The sequence below is a fragment of the Octodon degus genome, unplaced genomic scaffold (assembly GCF_000260255.1).
Source record: "Octodon degus isolate 3935 unplaced genomic scaffold, OctDeg1.0 scaffold00026, whole genome shotgun sequence".
In the NCBI taxonomy this organism is placed as follows: domain Eukaryota; kingdom Metazoa; phylum Chordata; class Mammalia; order Rodentia; family Octodontidae; genus Octodon; species Octodon degus.
This window is the reverse complement of record NW_004524602.1, coordinates 1,693,578-1,716,205: the sequence shown is the minus strand read 5'-3', so window position 1 is coordinate 1,716,205 and position 22,628 is coordinate 1,693,578. Positions and strand designations below refer to the sequence as shown.

The 22,628-nt window shown below is 55.9% G+C and overlaps 1 protein-coding gene across 3 annotated transcripts in view; it reads right to left on the bottom strand.

The window, feature by feature from the left end:
* Positions 1–3,792: 3,792 nt before the first annotated feature.
* Positions 3,793–22,628, bottom strand: part of Pstpip1 (proline-serine-threonine phosphatase interacting protein 1) — a 31,099-nt gene continuing 12,263 nt past the window's right edge. Inside the window, exons 2-15 of one of the 3 annotated variants that reach the window (XM_004628708.2) lie at positions 14,202–14,302; positions 13,909–13,983; positions 10,321–10,355; positions 10,015–10,121; positions 8,831–8,893; positions 8,142–8,249; positions 7,474–7,519; positions 7,036–7,115; positions 6,568–6,666; positions 6,148–6,244; positions 5,712–5,802; positions 4,938–4,993; positions 4,670–4,791; positions 3,793–3,984 (exon numbers count right to left, since the gene is read on the bottom strand). In XM_004628708.2, the coding sequence (XP_004628765.2) occupies positions 3,853–3,984; positions 4,670–4,791; positions 4,938–4,993; positions 5,712–5,802; positions 6,148–6,244; positions 6,568–6,666; positions 7,036–7,115; positions 7,474–7,519; positions 8,142–8,249; positions 8,831–8,893; positions 10,015–10,121; positions 10,321–10,355; positions 13,909–13,983; positions 14,202–14,302 (1,212 nt within the window). In that variant the 3' untranslated portion in view covers positions 3,793–3,852. The remainder of the gene's footprint in view (positions 3,985–4,669; positions 4,792–4,937; positions 4,994–5,711; positions 5,803–6,147; positions 6,245–6,567; positions 6,667–7,035; positions 7,116–7,473; positions 7,520–8,141; positions 8,250–8,830; positions 8,894–10,014; positions 10,122–10,320; positions 10,356–13,908; positions 13,984–14,201; positions 14,303–22,628) is intronic. The other 2 variants (XM_023712704.1, XM_023712705.1) reach the window with 2 other exon arrangements.

Sequence of the window (22,628 nt, the reverse complement as noted above, 5' to 3'; positions counted from 1 at the left end):
TAATAAAGCTAATGTATGGGACAGAATTTTTAGAAATGTTTTTCATTATGGCATTTTTTGAAAAGCACAAGTGGCCCATGAGCTGGAGATGGGACACACTTAACGTCTAGTGTTTTCAACCCATAAACCAATCATGGTGTTTCACCATATCCGGTATTGTATGTAGTTGTATATGCTATAGTACCTGAGTTGTAGCCTGTACAACTATATGTAGCCTGTACATGTAGTTGTACCTGAGAAGTGGCCCAGTTGCTAGGACAGCTGTCACACCCCTGGGCAATGGCAGCTGAAATCATGGGGGACCTCCTTTGTGTATACAGTCTGGATGAGAACCACAGGCTGGCTTCTTGAGCTGAAGTATGTGTGGCACAGAATAACCACGGAGACCGCCAACGCCGTGCTGGGTCAGAGCCTCCAGAGCGCTGTGCTGTACGGTTTTCCATGGGTTCATGGGAGATTTTTAGTACATAATGAATTTACTATGCACCAAAAGCTGTATATAAGTTTTTCATAGATGTGGCCAGTGTTCTCCAGGCAGATAACCTGCTTATCTTCTTACTATCTGCATAAAAGGGCGTATTTCCAGACCCTCATTGATGTTTGGAATATTACCAGCCTTCATCTCTAATTCCAGTCTTGCAGATGGTATGTATGTATTTATTTGAGTATATATCAGGCCCAAAGTATGTTTCTGCTGCTATTATCTCCTGGATTTTCATTTCTATCCTTTGCCCAGTTTTTGGTTTAGTTTCCTTTCTGTTTTTGTCTTTCCAAGACAGGGTCTTACTTTAATAGCCCAGGATGTTCTTGAGCTGGTGTCAGCCTCCCAAGTGCTGGGGTTATAGCATGGGCCACCACGCTTGCCTTTCCCTTGCCTGGTGTTACAGGCTCTTCTCTTGGTTATTTTCTACAGATCTGTACAGAATTTGCTTGGGAAACTTCTCTGTGAAACTCCGTCTGTTGTGCTGTGAGCACAATGATCCTCCTGCATTTCCTGGTAGGCCTTGGTGCGTGGGAGTGTCTACTTTGTGTATTGGTTTTATATCCTGCGCATTTAACAGTTCTTAAAATATTTTTTCTCTGTGACTTTTTATCACAGCACCCCTGGGTTCTCCTGAGGGAATTACTTGGTGTCCTTACAAAGACCCGTTCTTCCCATGCCAGGATGCAAAACAGCCGTGCTCTCCCGACCAGGCCAGGCAAATGCCTTTCTGCCAGTCACTTGGCCTAGCACACAGTAGAACACGGGGAGTCGATGTGGACACCAGTTTTCTCTTAGTCTCATCGCCATCAGGCAAGGCCCAGAGACACAGCCACTGCTGTCCCAGAAGGTGTACCAAGTGAGGCATGCTCAGTGCAGAGCTGCTGAGAATGGCTAAGCTTTGGACAGTGTGGCTGGCAGTCCCTTTTTGTTTTTCTTTTGCATTATTACGGATCAAACATAGGGGTACTCTGCCTTTGAGCCATGTCCCCAGCCCTTTTTATTGTTTAATTTTGAGATAAGGTCTCACCAGGTTGCCCAGGCAGGACTCCAACTTGGGATCCTCCTGCCTCAGCCTCCCTAAGCAGTAGTCCCTTAACTTTAGTTAATTAGCATTTGGCTGTTACCTAATTTGAGCAGTATAGGGATAGCAACTTTCAGAGCTGTATTGAGCCCAGCTTATACTGGTGGTGAAGTTTGAGCTCAGGAAAATTACGACTTATGGAATCACCCGAGGAGGCATCAGCTGTGTTCAGATGGTGACGTTCTGAGCGCAGAGGTCATGCTGTCTCCTTGCCCCACACTGTCAGGAAGAAGCTGCATTGTCCGTACCCAGTCACATAGGTCAGCACTTGTTACCTGGTCCTGAGGACTGGAGGAAGCTGCAGAGGGAATGACTCTGACTGGGATTCTTTTCTTGGGTTGTTTTCCTGGCGTAAATTGAGATCAAACGTTGCTTCTTGCTCTCTGGCTGCCTGAACACCGGAGAACCATGCCATTATCTAACACTTGTTACCCGTCAGCCACTGGGCCCACAGCCACCTTGCACCTGTCAGCTGATGATGAATATCTAGGCCAGAGGTTTCTAAAGAACGGTTGCAATGGAATAGGGTGCTCCATCAAGGCGACAGGTGTTTGCAGGGAATAGGTAACACCCTGGTGCCTGCCTCTGCTTGTATTTCCTCGTTGCTGCGCGCGCACACCAAGCCCCTGGTCAGTCCTGTCCTCCTGGGGCCTTGTGCAGGCCCTGTGCCTACGCCATGTCCTGTTCCATATGGTGCTGGGGCAGACCCTCCCATCTCTTGGGCTCGGCTCGGACTCCACTCCTGACCTCCCTTCTATCTTCCATCCTAGTCCTGTCCAGATGTTTCTCTTCCAGGAGGGTCTCCAGCCATGTGCCACTTCCCACATGAGCCACCAGGCCCCAGTTAGCCCACTTGGTGTGGGGCTAGAAGTGCCCAACTGCCCCTGTGGGGAAGTGAGCTCTTCTGGCCCCTGTTCTAACTTAGCAGGTCCCACCCAGCCTGTGATTACACGGGAGTCCTCAGCGTCCTTATCGTAGCACTCACTGTCCCCTGGTCATGCTGACGTCCTGAGGGTCTCTCTATCATACCATTTTGGTGATGGGCCCAGGACTCGGCCAACCCTGACAGGACTTAAGGGGTGGTTCCTGGCAGCCTTTTCTTGAGGTAGGAGCTTAAGACTGGGTCTCACTATGCAGCCCAGCCTGGTCCTGAATTCACTATGCAACCCAAGCTGGGGTTGAACTCGGCCTCTAGTGCTGGGCCTTTTCGGCCCGGAAGGCTTTAAGGCCAGTGCTGTTCACTGACTTACTGTTCTCCTCTTGTCCCTGTCTGCAGTGTCACACCAGGGGTAGGTTTGACAGCTCCTGAGGAATATCCCTGCTGAGGGAGAATGACGTTTCAGGAAGGATGATGGCGAAGGCCTCCTACCTTCTTTCCTGCTACACCCTCTGGCAGGCAGCAGGGATAGTTGGCACCCAGCACACATCAGCCTACTCATCAGTCCTCAGTGGAGGCTGCCGAACTTCTACACCTCTGCCGGGCCAGCTCACAGGCCTCCCTGCACCCACAGGCCCGTAAGGTGCCCACTCTTGACCAAAGGCGCCTTCTGCCTTTTGAGGAGAAAGGAAGTCTGTCCCATCCCACACCCATGACATTTGCATAACTAAGCATGTCATTTTGCAGGTGGTGAATATGTGGGCATAGAGGTAGGTGTCTCAAGCAAGGCTTTCCCTGGCATCTGACAGATGCCTGGGCATGTGGGACAGGCTCTGAATGTTGACTGCCACGGAAGTGTCCAGGCAGAGCCAGGGCCACGGGGAAGCCACAGGCCCACAGTGAGCTTCCACGGGGCACAGTACAGTCACCTGTGTGCATTGTAGAGCGACATCACAGTGTGACTCCTCATACCCTGACTGGGGTAGAGTGGGGGAGAGGACATAGACACTCCAGGCCTCATCAGAGCCCATGTCCCAGACCCCATCATGGGCTCCAGCAGACCCACTGCCTTCCTGTGCCAGGCTGAGTGTGCCCCCACCCTTGCTGGTGCTCAAATCTACCTGTCCCTGATTGCTGTTGCCCCCAGAGACCCGCCGTGTCCTACCCCATCAATAGTGGGCTCATCCCAGCCCTCCCATGTGCCAGAGGTGGAGGTGTCTTTGTGGCAGTCTAGAAATTTCCAGCAGCTAGAACTACCCCTCTTTTTGTGTCCCCAGTGGGACTGGGGCTGTGGGGGCTTTGTTCCTACTCTGCCTCTGATGGAGGAAGGGACTCAGGAGACCACAAGAATGCACACTTTTATTCTGGGAAGCAGCAAGCACCGTCCTGGCCACAGGCAGCGTAGGTTGATCAGAGCTTTTCCAAGTAGGACCCGGGAACAAAGCCACGCTGCCCATTCCGTTCCACTGTCCACCAGCCATCCTCCCCCTCTAGGATGACTGCCAGGATGTCCCCCGCAGAGATGTCCAGCTCCTCAGAACTCTGGGCAGAGGTGACAAATATGTAAGACCCAAGAGACTGGTGGGGGCTCTGGCCATGCACTTCTAACCAAGTAGGAAGTATGTGCTGGGGGCGTGGTCAGCTGAGCTGTGCACACGCCAGGCCCAGGCTACCTCTTGGGACAGACAGGATATGGGTATCCTGTCCTATGTCATCTGCAGCCTCCCCTGCCACTATAGCCACTGGAGGAGCACAAGGAACTCAGGCACTCAGCCCACCCATGCCAAGGACACACTTCCTCAAGGCTCACCACACACCCGACCCTGCTGCAGGGCCCAGGTGTCCCTGGCTGACTACTGGCACAAAGGCATCCAGTCAGTGTCCTACTGGGGACTGGGCTTAGCGTCCATGTCCCTCCATGGCTTTGGTCAGTGCAGCCCACACCCAGCCCCTGGCTATCTAGGCAGTGGCCACAGCCCTACTGGGTCTGGCTGCAGACCTACAGCCCTGACCTCCATGCAGGAGGGGAGTCCCTCCCTGAGTCTCCTCACAGCCACCCTTAGCTGCCTCGAGCAGGCCTTAGGGGTAGAAAATCAGTCCCAGCATGGCCGGAGGACCCACTCTGACCATGTAGTTTTCCATACCAACAGCCAAGGACAGGGCCCTGAGCCAAGGGGCAGAGTCTGGCCCTCAGACCAGATATGAGCAGAGCAGAGCTGGCCCCCACCTGTGCTGCATAGTCGTACAGTGCCCGGTAGTCCTGGGCGGGGGCCTCCTGCGCAGGGACGGCGATGTCCGCATAGACGCACTCCTTTCGCTCAGGGGTGGGTGTCAGGGTCTCTGTAGAAGCTGAATGGTGAGGCTGGGCTTGCCCCTTTCTCAGGACCAGCCCTGATGGCCCTGCGTAGCCCACTTGCTATTGGGAGAGACTGTTCCCTCTTGGGGTTGTCTATGTCATGGGTTCTCCCCACTTCCCCCCGCAGTTATCCCGTTACCAGCAGGAGCTTGCGAGGATGTGGTCTTTGGACTTCCATGCAGCAGCCCGGAGAACCTGGGTGGGGGTGAAAGAAAGTGGGTGCCCTCACCTGGGAGGGAGGGAGGGAGTGAGGCAGGGGAACCAGAGTGCCAGGATGCCTGCTGGGCTTGGGCCCCCAGCCTCCTGCACAGGTGAGACTTAGGGGGTGTCCTGACAGCAAGAAGGCTCCCCAAGAGTGTTGGTGTTCATCCTGTGCCCTTCCATCTGTAACAGTCTGAGCCCTAACCTATATGTACCCTCTGGGCCACTATAGGATCCCTGAAAATACGCTCAGATCCCCATGCCCGCTGTGGCCTTTCCGGTGGGGCAGGAGCTCGTGCCTTGACACCCTGCTAGGGCTGTCACCAGGCTGGACCAAGCCAGCCCTCTTCTTCTGTGGCCCCACAGCAGCCAGACACCCAGGTTACACACAGCACAGCCCAAGTACCTTGGCACCTGGCCACAGCCAGCCCAGGAAAGGGTGGAAGCCATCCCAAGGTGTGGGCTCTGCTCCCCAGCTCCTGTGTATATCCAGGACCTCGCCAAGCTTACAGTGGTGCCCAAGGGAAGGGGAGCTGGCCTGAGGGCACAGTCACCCGGTGCAATTGTGTAGGGTATGGATCCCTGGGGCCTAGGCTCCCTGAAGCTGGGCTGAGCCTGTCCTGCCTCCCAAGGGCCCAGCACTCACAGCCCACGCACACAGGAGAGAGTGGCAGAGCCCCTGTCCCTGCCCGCTGATGCCACTGCTGCTCACCTCTTTATCATGCCGCAGGATGGCTGTACACCAGGGCTGCCAGTTGACAGGGTGACTTCCCGGTCGTAGTAGTTCTGGTAGGGCACTGGGGCTGAGAGGGCATTGTATAAGGCCTGAGGTAGGCCCCTGGAGCTGGGCCTCCAACTGATATCCTGGCCTCGGTCCCACTTCCCCTGCTGCTCACGTGAGGGACCCCACTGCAGGCACCACAGTAGTGGACAGATTTGCCAGAACCAAGCAGGTTGAGATGGGGCTGTGGGCTTGCCTCCAGTCCCTATCCTCACTTTCCTTCTGAGAACCCCAGGGTGCTTACTGCAGGGAGGCAGCAGGCCAGAGACCCACCATCTTGGGGTCTGTACTGAACTGTGTGCCACTCAATCCTCCCTGGGCTGAGGCCCAGAGAGCCCCGAGGCCTCCGAGGCCAGGTAGACCTTACCAGGGGGCTCGGTTCCTGTGGCCTTGGCCTGGATGAAGCTGTTGAGGTCAGCATCCACGCTGCAGCCTTCCAGCGTCAGCCGTACCTCCTCATAGAGCTGGGTGGAAGAGTAGAGGCTGTGACCCTGGTTCCCCCAGGGCCTGAATGAAGGACCTTATGGGAGTTAAGAGCCCCAGCCGACAGCTTCCTGCTTCCTGAGCACTTGGCTGTGCCGAGATCCTATCTAGTTTGCATTGTAGGAAACTCAGAGGGGCAGGGATCACAGTCAAGCAGCGCTGCAGGGACCCAGAGCCCATAGGCAGCTGTTCTGACTCCCCATGCTTGGGAGGCGGGAGCAAGGCTGACATCTGAGACTCCTGATAGAAGCACAGATGGCTGGGTGGCTGCAGGTTTGGCCCTGGAACCCTCCCACTCGCCCACCTCGTCATCCTTGACGCACTGCATGGAGAGCTGGTTACAGTGCACCCACAGGGCATTGCGTAGGATGATCAGCCGGTCAAACTCCTGCAGCTGGAAGGCCTGCGGGTGACAGGAGGAGGGGCTGATCAGCCAGGCACTGAGTCTGACAAGCCGGAAAGACCACCTCTAGGGTCCCCTGCCTACCACTGTGGCCCCTCCAGGCTCACATAAGGGATGTAAGTGGGGGGCTAGGGGCTCCCTAGCAAGGCCAGTGAGAAGACACAGGACCTGACGCTGAGGCCTGGTCACAGGTGACCATTGCACAGTCCAGAAGCTGAGGGTTTGCCTCAACCTCAGCTTTGCCTGAATCTTGCCTTTGCCTTCAGCACCCATGATGCAAGACAGGAAGCCAGGGCACAGAGCCATTGCTTGCGACGGGAACAGCCCAGCCTCAGAAAGCTGCTCTGTCAGGCTTCAGCCCAGCCTCACCTCGCAGGTGGTCCTGTGCTCCTGCTCCCACTCGGCCCGAACCTTCTCCAGCTGCTCGATGCTCTGCCTGTACGCCCTCTCTGCAAGCACAGGCAGCTTAGGGAGGCCACAGCCTGGACCCTCCCCCCTTCCTTGGAGCCTCAGAAGAGCTTCCTGCCTGCAGGGCCCCATGGGTTGATACGAGCCTTCTCAGGGACACCCCAGCTCCTCACTGCTCTGTGTGGGCTGGCTAGATCCTCAGACACAGTGCAGAGTCCAGGCCGCTGGCTGATCTTGCATCCCACACCCTCTCTAAATGGGAAACTGAGGCTCAGAGAGGGCATCCATGCCCGAGAAGAGGGTAGAAGGCATTGGAGCTGCTGGGCGGGGAGATTCCTTGTGCCTCAGTTTCCTCACTTGTTAAAAGGGGCTATCAGTGGGAGGGGGTCCCAAGCCTACCTGACTCGGTGGCTGCATCCTTGCACTGCTTGGCCTTGTTCTGGCTCTGGAAAGTTGGAGAGAGCTGTACTGAATCCCTGCCTGGCCCCAGACCCTCGAGCCACCCAGGAGTGGCTCTTACTGCAGTCTTTTCACTGTGCCACGCAGGGGATGCACAAGATGAACTGGGCACCTTGCGCCACACCCTGGAGCCTGCCCCAGTGGTCCTCACGGACATTTTAGCCCTTGGCCTAGTGCACGATGGACATCAAGACCTGTGGTGGAGCTGCCACCATTGAGCCTGTGGCTGGGACCCAGGCCCTTGAAACACATTTCGCTCCAACCCTGCCCCTTGGGGCCTCGGCTAATGGGCCTATTCATTGGGTGACATTGTTCCTGGGCCTGGGTGGCTCTGACACCTCCAGCCTGCCCCCAAGGTCCAAGCGGTCAAGAGCTGGGCCTGGGTGGCCTGAGTTTGGGTCCTTTCTCTGAGGCCTCCAAAGGCGCCTCTTATTCCTGTGCCCAGGGGCTGCTCTGAGGACTGGGTCGCAGGTACAGCTGGAGAAGACAGAGGGGACCTTCTGTCCAGGCCCTGAGACTCTAGGAAACCCACTGCACAGAGACTGGGGGGTCCAAGAAGAATTAGGCCCTCCCCCGGCGTGGCCCCCGTGGTCCCCTGACCCCAGCACCTTCTCCACTTGCTTCTGGCTGGCGCTGCTCCCACTGGCACTGATGCGCTCACAAGCCTGCCCAGCGTCGTCGGCGTCTCGGCACTTCTGCTCGTATGTTCTTTTGGACTGGGGTGTGGAGGTGGGGGCTGAGGCCTGGGCAGGCCTACCCCGTCCCCTAGAGTCACACACCCCAAGCCCAGACTCCCTGTCCTTAGTAGGACTATGGTGACATGGGGCATCTTTACCAGGGATAGAGATCTGGGAAGCAGAGGCTGCCGATAGCATTGGAGCAGCACCCTTCCTACTGGGACAAGGTGCCCCCCCCCAGCCCGAGTGTACCCACTTCTGTGTGTGGTTCCCGAGGAGGCACCTAGGGGATCCTTCCTTCCCACCTGGCATCCTGTGAACACCACCCAGGGACTCTACTCCCCTCAGGTCCCCAGCTGACAGTGTGATTACCCATGGCCACTATGTGGGACCCACCCTGTCCTATCCATAGGACCCCCAGAGGCCCTCACTGATCCACTGCTAGGGCAGTGCTGGCAAACCTGTTACACACAAGCCTCAGTGGGCTGTTTCTCTCATTGAAAGGTTTGCTTCGCTGCACTAGTGCCCTGGTGTCCACTGTAGCACCAACAGCTGAGGGCAAAGCTGGATTCCAGGCAGGTGTGAGTGCGGCCTGGTGTCCCCGTGAGCAGGCCCCTCACCTCCATGGCCTTCTTGTAGAGTGACAGTTTGCTCTTCTGGACGCGGTCCATGATGGCCTCATACTGTAAGCAGGGAACATGGGACTGAGTAAGGGCCATGGCCTGGGATGCTCCACAATACCAAGAGGATGACCATCCCTGCCTTGAGGCACGGCAGGTCCCTGGCTCTGGGAGGAGCCAGGCATCAAGAGCCACCTTCTACACAGTGGGGACCTGGCCTCCTGCAGCGTTCTCAGTGCACAGGGACACGCACACACAGACACAAAGACAGAGTCCTGTTTTCTTCATTCATAGCCTTTCTCCCGACCTCAATTGCTCACAGTACTCATGCTCGGATGCCCCTGTGTGCGCCATGTCCACACTCACATGCTCACATTTGCGCACAAACTCAAAACACAAACCAGATCCTCTATGCAGTGAGCACCACAGTACTCAGGCCATGCACCGTACAGCCACCCCTTCTTCGGGTGGAGGAAGTGGGCAGGGGAGGTGGTTAGACACAGTACCCAGGTGCCACAGCTGCCAGCCCTGGTCAGGTGGCCTGGTCACTGAGGCACACATGTACCCAGGGCCAGGTTGAGGACACCGTGCAGCCACCCTGTCCCTCAGGTGCAGGACACAAAACCAGTGTGACCCCACATGCCCAGCTCTGGGTGGCAGCAGGTGCTCCGCACGCTCAAGTCCCCACTCCCATCCCTGCCCAACACCAGGGCTGCAGTTCTGCTGCCCCCCAGTGGACAGATATGTGGCCGCCCTGAATTCCTGCCCTGGAAGCCTCAGCTCGGTCTGTGAATACTGAGTTCTCAACCCTTGGGAGCTGGACAAAAGTCTCACGCTACAACGAGAACCTGAGGCACAGGGAGGGAAAGTAATGTGCCTCCCATACCTTCTGCCTTGTGGTCACCCCAAGGCCGGACGCCCCTGTGCTGGTGAGAAGTGCCTTGGGCTGCTCAGCTGACTCATAGCCCTCATCACTCCGTGGTCTGCTACACCTGATCCTGGGACCCAGGACTGGTGTCCAGGGACCCCTCAGTCAGGCTGGCTGTGGATATCCCTGGGCTGCCCCAGAGACCTGCAGCCCATGCGGTAGGACAATCAGAGGCTGGCACCTTCCTCTCTCACTGGGCCCTGTCCACGCCCTCCACTGGTCACCCCACTCGACGCCTGGGCTGTGCCCTCCTCACCTTGCGCCTCTGCTCCTTCTGGCGCTCTCGGAACTCCTCCAGGCTCCGCAGCTCCTCACGCAGGGACAGGGCCAGCTGGAGGTGTGCGCTGCCCACGTTCTCCATCTCTGGGGGCAAGCCTGTCTCAGCCCACCACAGCTCCCCTACCCAGCCCTGTCCAGCACCCTTCACCTCTTCTGTGCCTCACACATGTACCCTCGGCCTTGCAGCCTGGTACAAAGCCAAAAATAGCCAGCCTCACCCCCCTGGCAGGCATCCACTCCGACCATTACCCTGCAGCCCCCAGCAGGGACAGTGAGGACTTACGCTGCTTCAGGGAGTCAAAGGAGGCCCGCAAGGTGCTGCAAGACAGAAAGGACCAGGTTGCCTGGGAGACCCTGTGCATAAAGCTGAAATGCTAGGAGGCCCACACTTTTTATTGGGGGTGGTGGGGCAAACCATCTTGGATCCAAGGGACCTATGGCATAGCTCAATCATGATCATCCACATGAACTCCATCCTGGAATTTCTGGCAGGGGAAGCTCTCTAGGAATTACAGAGTAATCCAACCTTTCTGCTGTGGTAGAGGAGGGAGGCAGGGACATCCCTGCCTCTGCACCTTTCTTGGTGCCCCCTCCATCCAGTCATCTCTCAGCACCCAGGATGAGGCTGAAGCAGGAGGGGGCCATGGTCAGACCTGGCCTCAGGCAGGGGAATGGATGAGCGCTCAGAAGCAGCTTGGGGAGTGGCTGGGGCCACCAGGTGGCAGGAGGGGACAGCTATGGGTGCTGCCCACTGTAGGGAGGGGAAGGGTGGGCTTGGGAAGAGGGGAGGAGAGGAGCCAGGTCTTGGGGACAGTGACAGTGCTAGGCTGGGCAGGTGAAAACAGGCACTTTTTGGACATCAGATACACAGGCGCAAACATTACACTGGCCCAGAGAATTCAACCTCAATTCTAAAGGCAAAGGACCTTTCCCATCCCCGTTTCACAGACAGGAAAAGAGGGAGGCCTCGGAGGAGGTCTCTGCTCTCCCTGACTCCTAGACTGTGGTACCACGCAGGCCTCTACCTCTATCCACCCATCACTGGTGCTCCTGGGTACAGCTCATCCTATTGGCCTTTTCTACTTGACCCTTAGGAAGCTCAGTCTGCCATTCTGCCCTCAGACAAGTCCAGCTTCCCAGTGTAAAGGGCTCTTCCTATATTCTCCCCTGATGTGGCCTGTGCCATCTCAAGTCCCTGCTTCAGCATCCCTATCCTTTCTCTACCTGGCTCAGATGCCCCAGCCAGCACCTCCCTGCACAAAGGGCTGTGCCCATGGTAGGCTGGCATCAGGGACAGGCGTGCCGCCCAACAGTTCCTCAGGGATGGCTTCCTTCTCTCAGCTCTCAGAGGAACAGCAATCACTAAATAATTTGCAGGAAAACCACAGTGCCTCAGGTCTATAGCAAAAGGAGACAGGGCTCTCCTTGCTCCCAGGAAGCTGGCCCAGCCCTGCCCACCTCAATGCTCTGACCCTGGCCCATGAGCTTCCAGGAGCCAGGGCACCCGTGATTTGTCAGGGCCAGAGAGGGCGAGTGGGAAACAGCTAATCTTGTAGGGTACACAGAGGGCAGAGGGGGCACCAAGTCTCAGTTATGACCCCTGAGTTAACAGCCCACCACAGAGGCGCATGCCACAGTCACGTTTAGATGGCAGAGATGTCCCCAGTGTTCTTCTCCCTGGGGCTACCGGCAGCTGCCATGGGAGGCTGAGGGATGTTACAGAGCTGGGGCAAAGCTCTGCCTCCTGGTGTGGGCACAGGACCCACTGGCTGTCTTCCCATTCCTCTCTGCTTACCCCTGCCCAGGGGCTGAGAGAGGCTCCCCACAGAGCTGGGCTCCACACCCAGGGCTGGGCCACCAGCCAGGCCTCCCTCAAATGTGTCTGTGCTAGGGACCAATGTGCCCACTCACGTCTCCTACAAGGAACCTCCAGGCCCCAACCATGGGAAGGCTTCCTAGAGGAGGTGGAGGTGGAAGAGGAGAAGGAGGAGGGAGAGGGGGAGAGGGAGGGGAAGGAGAGGGAGAAGGAGGGGAGCGGGAGGAGGAAAGAACACCACCACCAGCAGCAGCAGCTTTCTCCTTGAGCTGGGCTCGTCCTCAACCCATGGAACACTATAGGTGCTCCATAAATGCTTACAGGACAAACAAATGGAAGACAGCTACTCCACCTTGTTCAAGGAGTGACAGCCGGCCTCATGCCCTAGTGTGTGCCATGCTGGGCAGCAGCAAGAACCACTGAGGCCACTGTGTGCAGATGGCAGAGCTGCACATTGGCCCTAGGGGAGGGATGGCAGGATGGACCCTGCTTGGGATCCCCACCCAAAAGCAACACCCATCTGCTGCATGCCCCATCTGGCCACTTCTGGCTTTTCCTGCTCCATTCCCAGCTTGCCCTGGGGGCCAGGTTCTGGACTACAAGCCTTGGAGTTCCTTCTTCTTCTTCTTCTTTTTTTTTTTTTTTTAATGCAAGGTCTTGCTATGTGCAGATGGCAGAGGAAAGAGGGACCCAGGGCAGGCTACCCTTGAATTCTCAGTGATCCTCCTGTCTCAGCCTCCCAAGCACTGGGATTACAGGCATGCACCCCCCCTCCCACCCTGCGTAGGCTTCCTTATTTGTGGGCCTCACTATCATTGAGGGCCCAGAGCACCTCTCAGGGGTGACCACCACCTTCTTCAGGGACCCATAACTCAGAAAGGGAAGCTGAGTCAGGGCACATCTGCCCTGCTCAGCCCTCCCAAGCCCCCAGCTCAGCTCAATCCTCCTCCCAGAAATCAGCTTCTCCTTTCCTGCTGTTGGTCCCAGTGACTCACGGTCCCTTGAGCATGGCTCACAGGACCTGTCTCCCATCCTCCTGGCCCAGTCCCAGTCTCTTGGAAAATCCATCTCTCCTGGGCACTACCCCCAGCCTCTATCAACCACATGGCTGTCCCCTCAGTGTCACTGTACCCAACTGCACCTCAGCCCAGGGCAGCAGCATATGGGACTTGTGTTCAGAAACGTCACAGTGTTGTGTAGGGACATAGCATAGACCTGCACGCTCTGGCCCACACTAGCCACTCGATCCCCATGCATGACCTTCCCAGCCCCAGCACTCCTAAAGCTTCCTGTGGCCTACCCAGGGCTTCATAGGCAGGAAGGGCCAGGGTACCCTGGTGTGGTCTATTTGGGGACTCTCCCAGACAAAGCAGGGTGTGTCACCACCAGGAATCAGTGCAGGTAGAGGGCATAATGGCTCTGGGGGCTCAGGCCTCAGGCCCCCATTCAGGACTGAGCCCAGCCTCCTCTGTCCCTGTCTGGGAGTGTCCACACCTTCCCAAAGCCACCTATACCCCAGTCTCTAGTGCCCAGCCTCAGCCACCCTCTCTGTCCCCTGCTCAGGCAGGCACAGATTTCACCAAGACCATTCCCCAGGGAACCCTCCCAACCAGGCCTGTGCCACGCCCTGGCCATTTAACTTGCTAAGGATAGGGATGTTCTTATCTTGCCTCTGATAGGGACAGCAGCAGTCCCACCTCCCATCCTGGAGGGAGAGGACAGGCCCCAGGCTCCCAGTGTGCCCCCACCTGACCTCCTCTCCATAAAAGAAGCCCAGGCTGAGACATCGCCACAAGAGCTGGGACAGGCAAACGGAGGCCATTTCTGCCCCCCACCTCCTGGACTGGCACTGGCTGGGCTGTGAGTAGCTGGAGACTGAGGGCACTGATGGTCCTACCCACTAGCACCTGGACCCCATCACCAGGCACCATGCAGGCCCACCTTCATGAGCAGTCTAGGTGCCCCAGCCCTGTCCTGCTACCCTGCCACAGGATACCCAAGAGAAAGTTGCGAAGACGCAGCCAAGGAGGGGCCAGAGCTATGCCTGGAGCTTACTTGATCTCCGTCTGTCCACCTGCCTTCCGCGCAATCTGCACCAGCTCCTTCCCATACCGCTCCTCTGCCTGGGCCCTGCAAGACACAGGGGACACTGCTGTGTCCTCCTGGGTGCTTCTGCCAGCCTTAGGAAAGACAGCTACTGGCAGGAGCCAAGGCCCAGTCTCTCCACCCAAGGGACCTTTGGGTTCCAGGCTGGGAGGCCAGCGTTGGCTTTCAGCTTCCTGGAGCAGGGTGTCCCAGCAGCAGCCCAGAAATATGGGGCCCCACCCTGCCCACACCTTGCCCCACACCTCTGCCGCAGCAGCTCCTCCACGTCCTTGCACATCTTTCTGCCATCCAGCAGCCGCTGTAGCAGCACCTCATAGCCTGTGTGGGCCGTGAAATCCCTGCACTGGAACACAAGACACAGGAACACATGAGGTCAGGGTGGGGCAGTGCATGGGGTGGGGCATGACGCACTGGGGACCCCTTGCCACTCCTGGAGCAGCCGTGCTAGCAGAGGTGAGAAGCAACTGGACAGGGCCATTGTGCCTGGTGTCAGGGCTTACAGACCAGGACACATCCACACCAACATGGGACAGCAGGAAACAGGGCTATCCCCAAGGCCCTGAGGCCACTGCCAGCCCTGCAGCTCATACCGCGTGGGGTCTGGTGCTGCTGTGCCTGCACCCTTCAACCCCATCATCTCACTGTCTGAAGGGGAAATGAGTGTGTGGTGACCCAGCATGGCTTAGGGGCCTGGCACTGAGCACAGGGCCATCCAGCTAGTATCACCCCCTCCATGGCCTCTGGGATAACAATGGCATGATGGGTCCCCAGGCACCAGCAGTGTGCCCAGTGCTGCGATGGCCCTCCACACAGCCAGAACAGGCCTCTCCAGAGCCTCCACCTTGCAGTGGGTGCCAGGGCATGGCCAGCGCTGCTGCATACTCACCATGTTCCTTTCCTTTTGGTGCTGGGGAAGGAACCCAGGGCCTCATACACAAAGCCATCACTCACTCCTGAGCCACCCTAGCCTTGGGTCAACTCCCAAGAGGGCATACAAGGGGCACCTTGGAGCATCTTGGGTTCCAGGTATGAGGCTGAGCTGCTGTGCAGCAGCTGGGGAGTACAGGGCTGCAGGGTTTAGGGTCCTACAGTGCCCCCCACCCCAGGGCCAGGCACCCACTCCCAGCCTTCCCAATCCAACGAAGTGAGCCCTGGTGGGAGGCAAGGGCTCTTTCACTCTTGAGGACTCCTGAGTGCTTGGGCTGGCAAATGGGCACCAGGCAAGCCCTGAGATAGACTCAGCACTAAATCTGTACTGCCCTCTGAAGCCTCAGAGGCTGGAAAAAGGTCACACGTATCACATGCCCATCCCATAGAGGTCACTGGGCCCTGCCCAAGGTCAGACATACTTAACCTGTCTTCTGGGCAAAGTCTGGCCTCTTTCCCCTGCCCCCAGCCTCCCCTCAAATTATAGGTACAGTGGAGAGTACTGAATGAAAATCACAGGAAGCTTCCTGCAGGAAGAGGTATTTGAGCCAAGCTCTGTGGAGACAAGAGGTCTCCAGGGCTTAAGGAGAATCAGACATGGGAAGAGGCAGATGGACTCTCACTCCAGGTCTGTCTACCCTTGGCTGAGCAGCGTCACAGAGATCACTACACTCCTGTTCTTCTCAGTAGATGGTCCCAGGAGCTCCTGCAGGGGACCTGTCCTGGGCACGGTGTCGGCCCCAGGCCCAGCCTGGTGGCTCGGGACCCAGCCTCATCTCTGCAGCTTTCATACACGACACTTGCTGGCTAAGTGACCAGCAGACCCAGATGCTTCTCTCTCTCCTGAGCCCCAGGTCAGAAGCTGCAGTAGTAGTAGGGGAGGAAAACAAACAGGAGCCGGAGCCTCAGCCTCAGCCTCAGCCTCAGCCTCAGCCTCAGCCTCAGCCTCAGCCTCAGCCTCAGCCTCTGCCCTCCCTGAGAGGGGTCGTACTGAGCAGGCGCCACATTCAGGCCAGGAAACCACAGACCCTCCTGGACAGCTTTCTGTTCCCTAGTCTTGCAGACAGCAAGGGAGAAGGAGGGCCAGCCGGGGCCACAGTCAGGACTGTATCAGTGTGAGAAGAGATCCTGGCTTCCCCACAGGTCCTTTCCCCTGCCCTTGCTGACACCCTAGAGTGAGAGAAAAGCCATGCAGACCTACATTGGCCATCCTGGAACCAGAAGAAAGCAGCGACCGGCCCACAGTCTGAATCCTCAGGAGCACAGTCTCCACAGTGCTAAGGCTGGTGACTTTTGTCCCCAGCCCACACAGCACCATGAGCCACAGGCATGGTGACTGGTGACTAGGTTGTTCTGAGGAAGCACCTGACCAGGGGCTGCCCAGCCCACTGCTTGGTGGCACCTCCTCCTCTACTCCCCAGTTGCATCCTCCTCCTGTTCCTCGAGGCTCAGTGTGCTGTTGAGGGAGAGAGGAACCAACATTTCCTCTCTGCTATAGACCTACCATCCAACGCCCAGCGCCAGAATCACCCCCATCCAGAGTCCTAACCCCAGCCTACCCATCCACCTCTTCCATCCACCTCATCCTCAGACTCCATCCTGCCCATAGCTTTGCCTTCTGAGAATTCAAAATTGAACTCTTGCTCCATGGGTCACATTGTCCCCTGGGCACTGATCACAGGAAGGACTACAGTTATAGATGTGTGCCTTTCACAGCTAGAGCTCCCTAGGACCCTAGAGCCACTCTTAGGAAAGAAGTCATCAAAAGAACAAGACCTCAGTCTCTGAGGCCCTGTGCCAGGACAAAATCCCCCCACAGTCCATAGTCTCATCCCTTCCTGTTTCTTCTCTCCCAGGCCAAGCCCCTGCTTCCCCTTCATTACTTGCTTGTAGTTGACTTCAAAACTCCCTAATTGTGTAAGTCACACAGCTAAGCTGCAGAAGATATGTGCGGCGAAAGAAGACAGTGAATGCTTAAATTAAAAAAAAGCAAAACAAAACACTAAAAGACATATTGACATTGATTTTGCTATAATCTTCCTGCTCATTCTGAACACATTTATCCCATTGTTCTTGCTGCGTTCAGAAGCTCTCTGGAGTCTCTTCCATGAGTGTGTTTAGTGGTGCTGTCATGGCTGCCTCAGTGTCCCAAATCCACCTCAAATATTTCCCTTTCGTGGTTATTTTGACTTTAGGGCAGAGTTAAAAATCACACAATGTCAGATCCGCTGAATAAGGTGAAAGAGGATACACCTTCATGCTTTTATTTGATGGAAATTGCTGTACCAGCAACGTGAGACACGGAACATTGTCATGATGGAAGATAGGGCCATATGCCCGTGTCTCAGGCTGTATTCTATGCACGTTGTTTCTTGAATGCTCTGATTAAGCCCTGATCATATTCAGAATTCATGGTAGTGTTTCTGGGTACAAACTCCGCTCACAAAATTCTACCAAGGTCAAAATATACAATCAACATCACCTTGATGTTTGTCGGGTCTACAGAGCTGAGTTATCCAGAGATGGACACCCCTTAACGTTGGATCTTGATTGATGTGCTTCCTCACACAAAAAGTGGGTGATTTCCATTGGGAACACTGACCCTCAGTCTCAAGATAATAACCATACACCCAAGTGTCACCTCCTGTCATGGCATTCCTTAAAAAGCTGCAACTTGAAGCAGCAGGACCAAGCAACTCCAAGGAAGTGGACAGAAATCTCACATTAAGGGGTGATTTACATCACACTGTAAAACATGGCTCCTCCACCATAGCTCACAGCTGAGCAAGCTGGAACTTCTCACACAGTGTCACTCAGCTTCTATGGGATTCCCTACTGAGGACCTTACCCTTATGTTGGGTGACTCTTGGCAGCAGCGCTCACCACTGGTTTTGATTGCACCTGGGATTATTGGTGTCCCACAAGCTCTGCAGTAGACAGCACCTCTGCTACACAGATTATGATGGTTATGGTTGCCTAGGACACTTTTCAGGGACTTGGTTGCAGTTTTTCCCAAACCCTCAGTAATTCCTGTGCTCCAATACAGGTGTCCAAACCTTTGACATCGAGCTTCACCCCTGGACTATCCAATCTGAACATGCACTCCGTGAAGAGCCATGAAGACTGATACATGCACATAAACGCCAACCCTATCCCCACACCTTAGCGGCCATACGCACCCGATACATCTTCCCAAAATCCTCCTTAGGAGGAAGATGTGAGGCTCTGGGCTCCAGCTCCATGCTCAGCCGTCCTGGAATACACAGCCCTATCAACGATGGGCAGGGGCTGCGTGTGTGCGTGCGTGCGTGTGTGCGTGTGTGTGTGTGTGTGTGTACAAAACAGGCCTGGTTTGGTAACAAAATACCCACTGACCAGGTCCCTGTGCCACAGACCACACCAAGGATATCCTGGCAGCTAGCTTCAAAAATGCCACAGATCCAGAAAGGCAGGGATAGCAACGAGGAAGCCCAAAGAGGGGAGAGATAGACACTCCACTAGAAAAAGGCAGGGTTGGGATTGGAACTCAGGTCAGCCCATCCCCCAAGCCCTATGGGTACATTCGTCATTCAGTAAGGACTTTTCATTGGCAAATAGAAAAAGTGACACTTTTTTTTTTTTTTTTTGAGATCCTATCTTAGCTACTCCCTCGAAGTCTCAGTGGTCCTCCTGTCTCTGTCTCCCAGATGCTGGGATTACAGGCATGCACCATCACTTCTAGCATAAAAAAATGACTTTGGAAATGATTCCTCAGAGTCAGTCCACCTCTAAGCAAAGCTGTGATCTGGGCTATACTTCAGTTGTTGAGCTCTCAGGGGCTGGCTGTGTGCCAGGCTGAGCCAGGAGTACCACCTGGAAGAGAAGCACCAGCAAAGAGCCCCATGGTACCAGCATGTCCCCACCCAGGCTGGGGGTGCCAGGTATCTCCAGAAGGCCTCATAAGGGAGATATGGGCTTAGCCTTTGTCACTCCTTGTGTGTGGCCAGCAAGTCCCTCAGGGCTCCAAGACAAGCTGCAGAAAGTTCATTTCAGAAAGTGGGTACAGGGCCTGGGAGATGGCTCAGTAGAATAAGCGCTGGCCTGGCAAGTGCAAGGGTCTGAGTTCAATCCCCCCCAAAGAAAGAAAGAAAGAAAGAAAGAAAGAAAGAAAGAAAGAAAGAAAGAAAGAAAGAAAGAGGTGGGTACAAAAGTCTGCTGACCTCTCCTGCACATGGTGGGCCACTGCTCTTGCCCCTGGGAGCCAGGGGTGCACCACTGCCAGGCTGTGCCCTCCCTGTGGAGTGGACCGCTATCAGGGTGTGCCCTCCCTGTGGCAGAGCCACCTCTATATTCACCACCACTTCCTCCTCTCCGGCCCATATCATGCTTGGTGGCTTCAGGGTGGCCACAGAGACCAGGCCCTGAGCCAGCCACTTCCCTTCCTGGTCTCTCATGGGGGTGTGGAATAGAGGCCTCCTTTTCTGATCCTGACAGGCTATACCTTAGGGCCCAGCCCCCATGGGAGATATGCGTCACAGAGGGTCCAGCTGGGTTTGAGAGAAGAGGAGAAGTGTGACCTACCACTTGTGTTTCACATTCTTTGTGGACCCTGGCCTTTCTTAGCCTCTACTTCCTTCCCTAGGAAAATAGGCCAAGTGGAAACAGAAAGCTCAGGTCAGAGCTTAGCCAAGACGAGCTCCAAGCCCCACTTATAGCTGAGGGGACCAGGACCAGGAGAAGTCACCCAACTATGCTGGGGCATAGTTGGGACTTGGGTCTTGGTCCTTAACCTCCATCTCTCTCCCTCCCTGCAGAGGTCCAGGCTCAGGCCAAGCACACAGGAGCTGCACAACAAGTGTGGCTTCTGTGACCAGCTCTGCCTGCTGGGGGCCATGCCTCATTGGACAGAATCTCCCCTCAGGTTAGGCCCTGCTAGGACACCGTTCCCCACTCCAGGGTGCATGCAGAGTGGACAGAATTTTTCCAAATGTTCTGTCAGATACAATTCCAGGACATTCAAATCTATAATCTGGGATGGAGGGACAAGCCTGGCTTTGGCCCCAGCCTCAATTTCCCAGGAAGAAGCTGGAGTCTGGGTGAAGTGGTTGTACCTCTGGGCCTCCAGACCATGGAGGGGTACAGGGAGAGAAAGAGGCTCCAGCCCATGGGGGGTGGGGCAGTGTGGGCCTACGGTTTGGGGAAGCTCTAAGCTGGTGGTACACCTCACCATGTGAGGCAGGTGGGGGCGCTGCAGGTGCTGCTTTGACAGAGGATGGAGGCATAGCACCCAGGAACCAGCACTGCTGTTGGGGAAGCCTGGAAAGCCACCTGCCAACTCTGGGGAGCTGTCTGGCCAGAACAGGGGAGCCCTAAAAGCAGCTGTGTCGAATGCACCACTCAGTGTTACTGAAGGGACCAAAGTGGACAGCTGCAGGGAAGGGAACAGTGGGCGCTGGGTTGGGGACAGATGTTATGTTTAAAACTAAAATGTCCCCTGAAGTCTGTTGTTTTCAAAAGTGATAGGCTCATGAGGACTCTGCCTTCATCAGTGGGTTAATCCATTAAGAGACCATAACTTAGAGAATTGTTAGGGGTGATGGGAACAGGAAGTGGCCTAGATGAAGGAAGTGGACCATGGGGCGAGGTCTGGAGGATGATATCAGTTTTCTGGCTCTGTCCCCACTGCACCTGCATCCCGTAGCCAGGGAACAAGCCACCTCTGAAACTGTGAGCCAGGAGAAACCTCTTCTATCTTGTCCGCAGGTTTGGCCCCAGTGTTGAGAAGAGAACACACAAACCAGCCCAGGTGGCAGCTGCTACCCTGGGGCACCATCACCAGCCATAGCAGCCTCAGGGATCCGAGTTCTCGCACCCCTTCAGAGGTTCTGTCTGCTCCTTGGCCAGCCCACGTGGACATCGGACCTGCTGATAAGGCAGTGAGGGGTTGCTGGGGCTCTCGCGGTAGCCTCTTCCCCTCCCCATCCAAGGCTTCCCATGTATCCAGGAGATCAGGTGCTCTCTGCTGAAGGCCTGGGCTGTGGGTATTATGTTGAGCTGGCCTGGGCAACGCATCAAAATGATGAGAGACTTCAGCACATGCGGGGGTGGGGTGGGGGGTAGGGTGAGATTAGGCAAGTAGAAGGGAAAAATGAATTTCCTGCCTGCCCTTCCGCATTCCTACACATTTCTCCAGGGTGCTGTGCTTCAGGGCTCTTTTTCAAACTTTTTTTCAAAATCATCTTTTATGGAGAGAGCAAAGACAGAATAGGGCAACTAGATGTCCTTCCTGTCACCAAGAGACTGTAGCCAGCGCTTTACACCCACCAAGGAGGACAGGGTGCTGGCTGCTTCCGCTCCCCTCCCTGCCCATGCTTATTAGCTGCCGCCTCTCTCTGCTGTTACTGTCTTCTGTGGACGGAGGAAGCCAACCATGAGGATTGTCGGGACAACAAGGTTCATGCTCATGAGAAGGTGGAGGGCGTGCAGGGCTTGCCTCCAGGGAGACCCAGGCCTTGCCCCCAAGCGCAATGTACTCAGAAACACAGGCTGAGGGCTGAGAGCACCAGGGAGGCCCTGGAGGATGTGGCTTTGTGGCTGCTGTTTCCTGAGTACTACACTACAAGCTGTGACTTCAATGACGCATTACCCAGCACTTTTTTTTTTTTGTATTTTAGGGAAGGGTCTACAGGGTGTTCGGGGTCTATTTGATCGGATTTGTAATCATCTGCTTGTTTACAGCCTCCCAAGAGCTTGGATTACAGGCATGTGCCACCAGGCCCAGTCTCAATTGCCTTCAGTGTGCCCTGGGGGCGGGGCCGGCATGGTAGGCCCAGGGATTGAACCCCTGGCCCCTGCGCCTGCTTGCAGGCACTTTAATCCACTGAGCTATTTATCTAGCCCTACCCAGCACTTTTAAAGCAGCCATTCTACAGTGTCTCCACTCTGTGATGACAGTCCTCTGAAGTGGGATGGATGTCCCCATGCCATAGACAAGGAGGCTAGTGGGGGGGTCTGCTGAGTCAGCAGAACAGTTTTGGGCTCCTTTGCAGTGGACTGTTTGGCAGGCTGAGGGCCACGTCCTGAAGGGATGTATGCAAGGATAGGTGGCCCAGAGAATACAAGAGGTGGAACAACAGGAAAATGGTCCTAAGGCCCTTTGGTCTTAAGGCCAAGTCTCACCTACAGATCCACATGGGGCCATCGAAAGCAGAGGGGGTTTCCCAGGTTGGTGTCCTCAGAGTCTCAAGCAGCAGAGCCATTGAGGCCAACTCCAGGTCCGTGCAGGGAAGGGGAGGAAAATGAGAGTCAAGGGGCCACAGATGTAGGGCTCAAGGAAGCTGTCCCGCCGCTTATGGCCTCGGAGCATGACAGAGCTCTAGAGCAAGGCCCCGAGCCCCAGATGACACCAAAAGCTGGGCTCTTGTATCCAAGTACCTCCTACCCAAGGCCTACAGGGGTCCCTGTAGAAGCAGATGGATGGGTGCCTGGCAGCTGTTCTGAGATATTGTGGGGCACGGGTTGGGCAAGAGGGCCAGAGGGCCAAGGCAGACCTCACTCTAGAGACTACAGCACATTCACATGCTGAGATTAGCTACTCTGGGCTCAGCAGAATTTGAGGTTAGAAAGAAGTTTCCAAGCTGGATGAGGTGGTGCTCCCCTGTGACCCTAGTACTCTGGAGGCTGAGATAGGAGGATCCAAATTTAAGCCCAGCCTGGGAAAGACAGCAATTTAGAAAAATGGGAAGGGGGGACATATAGCTCAA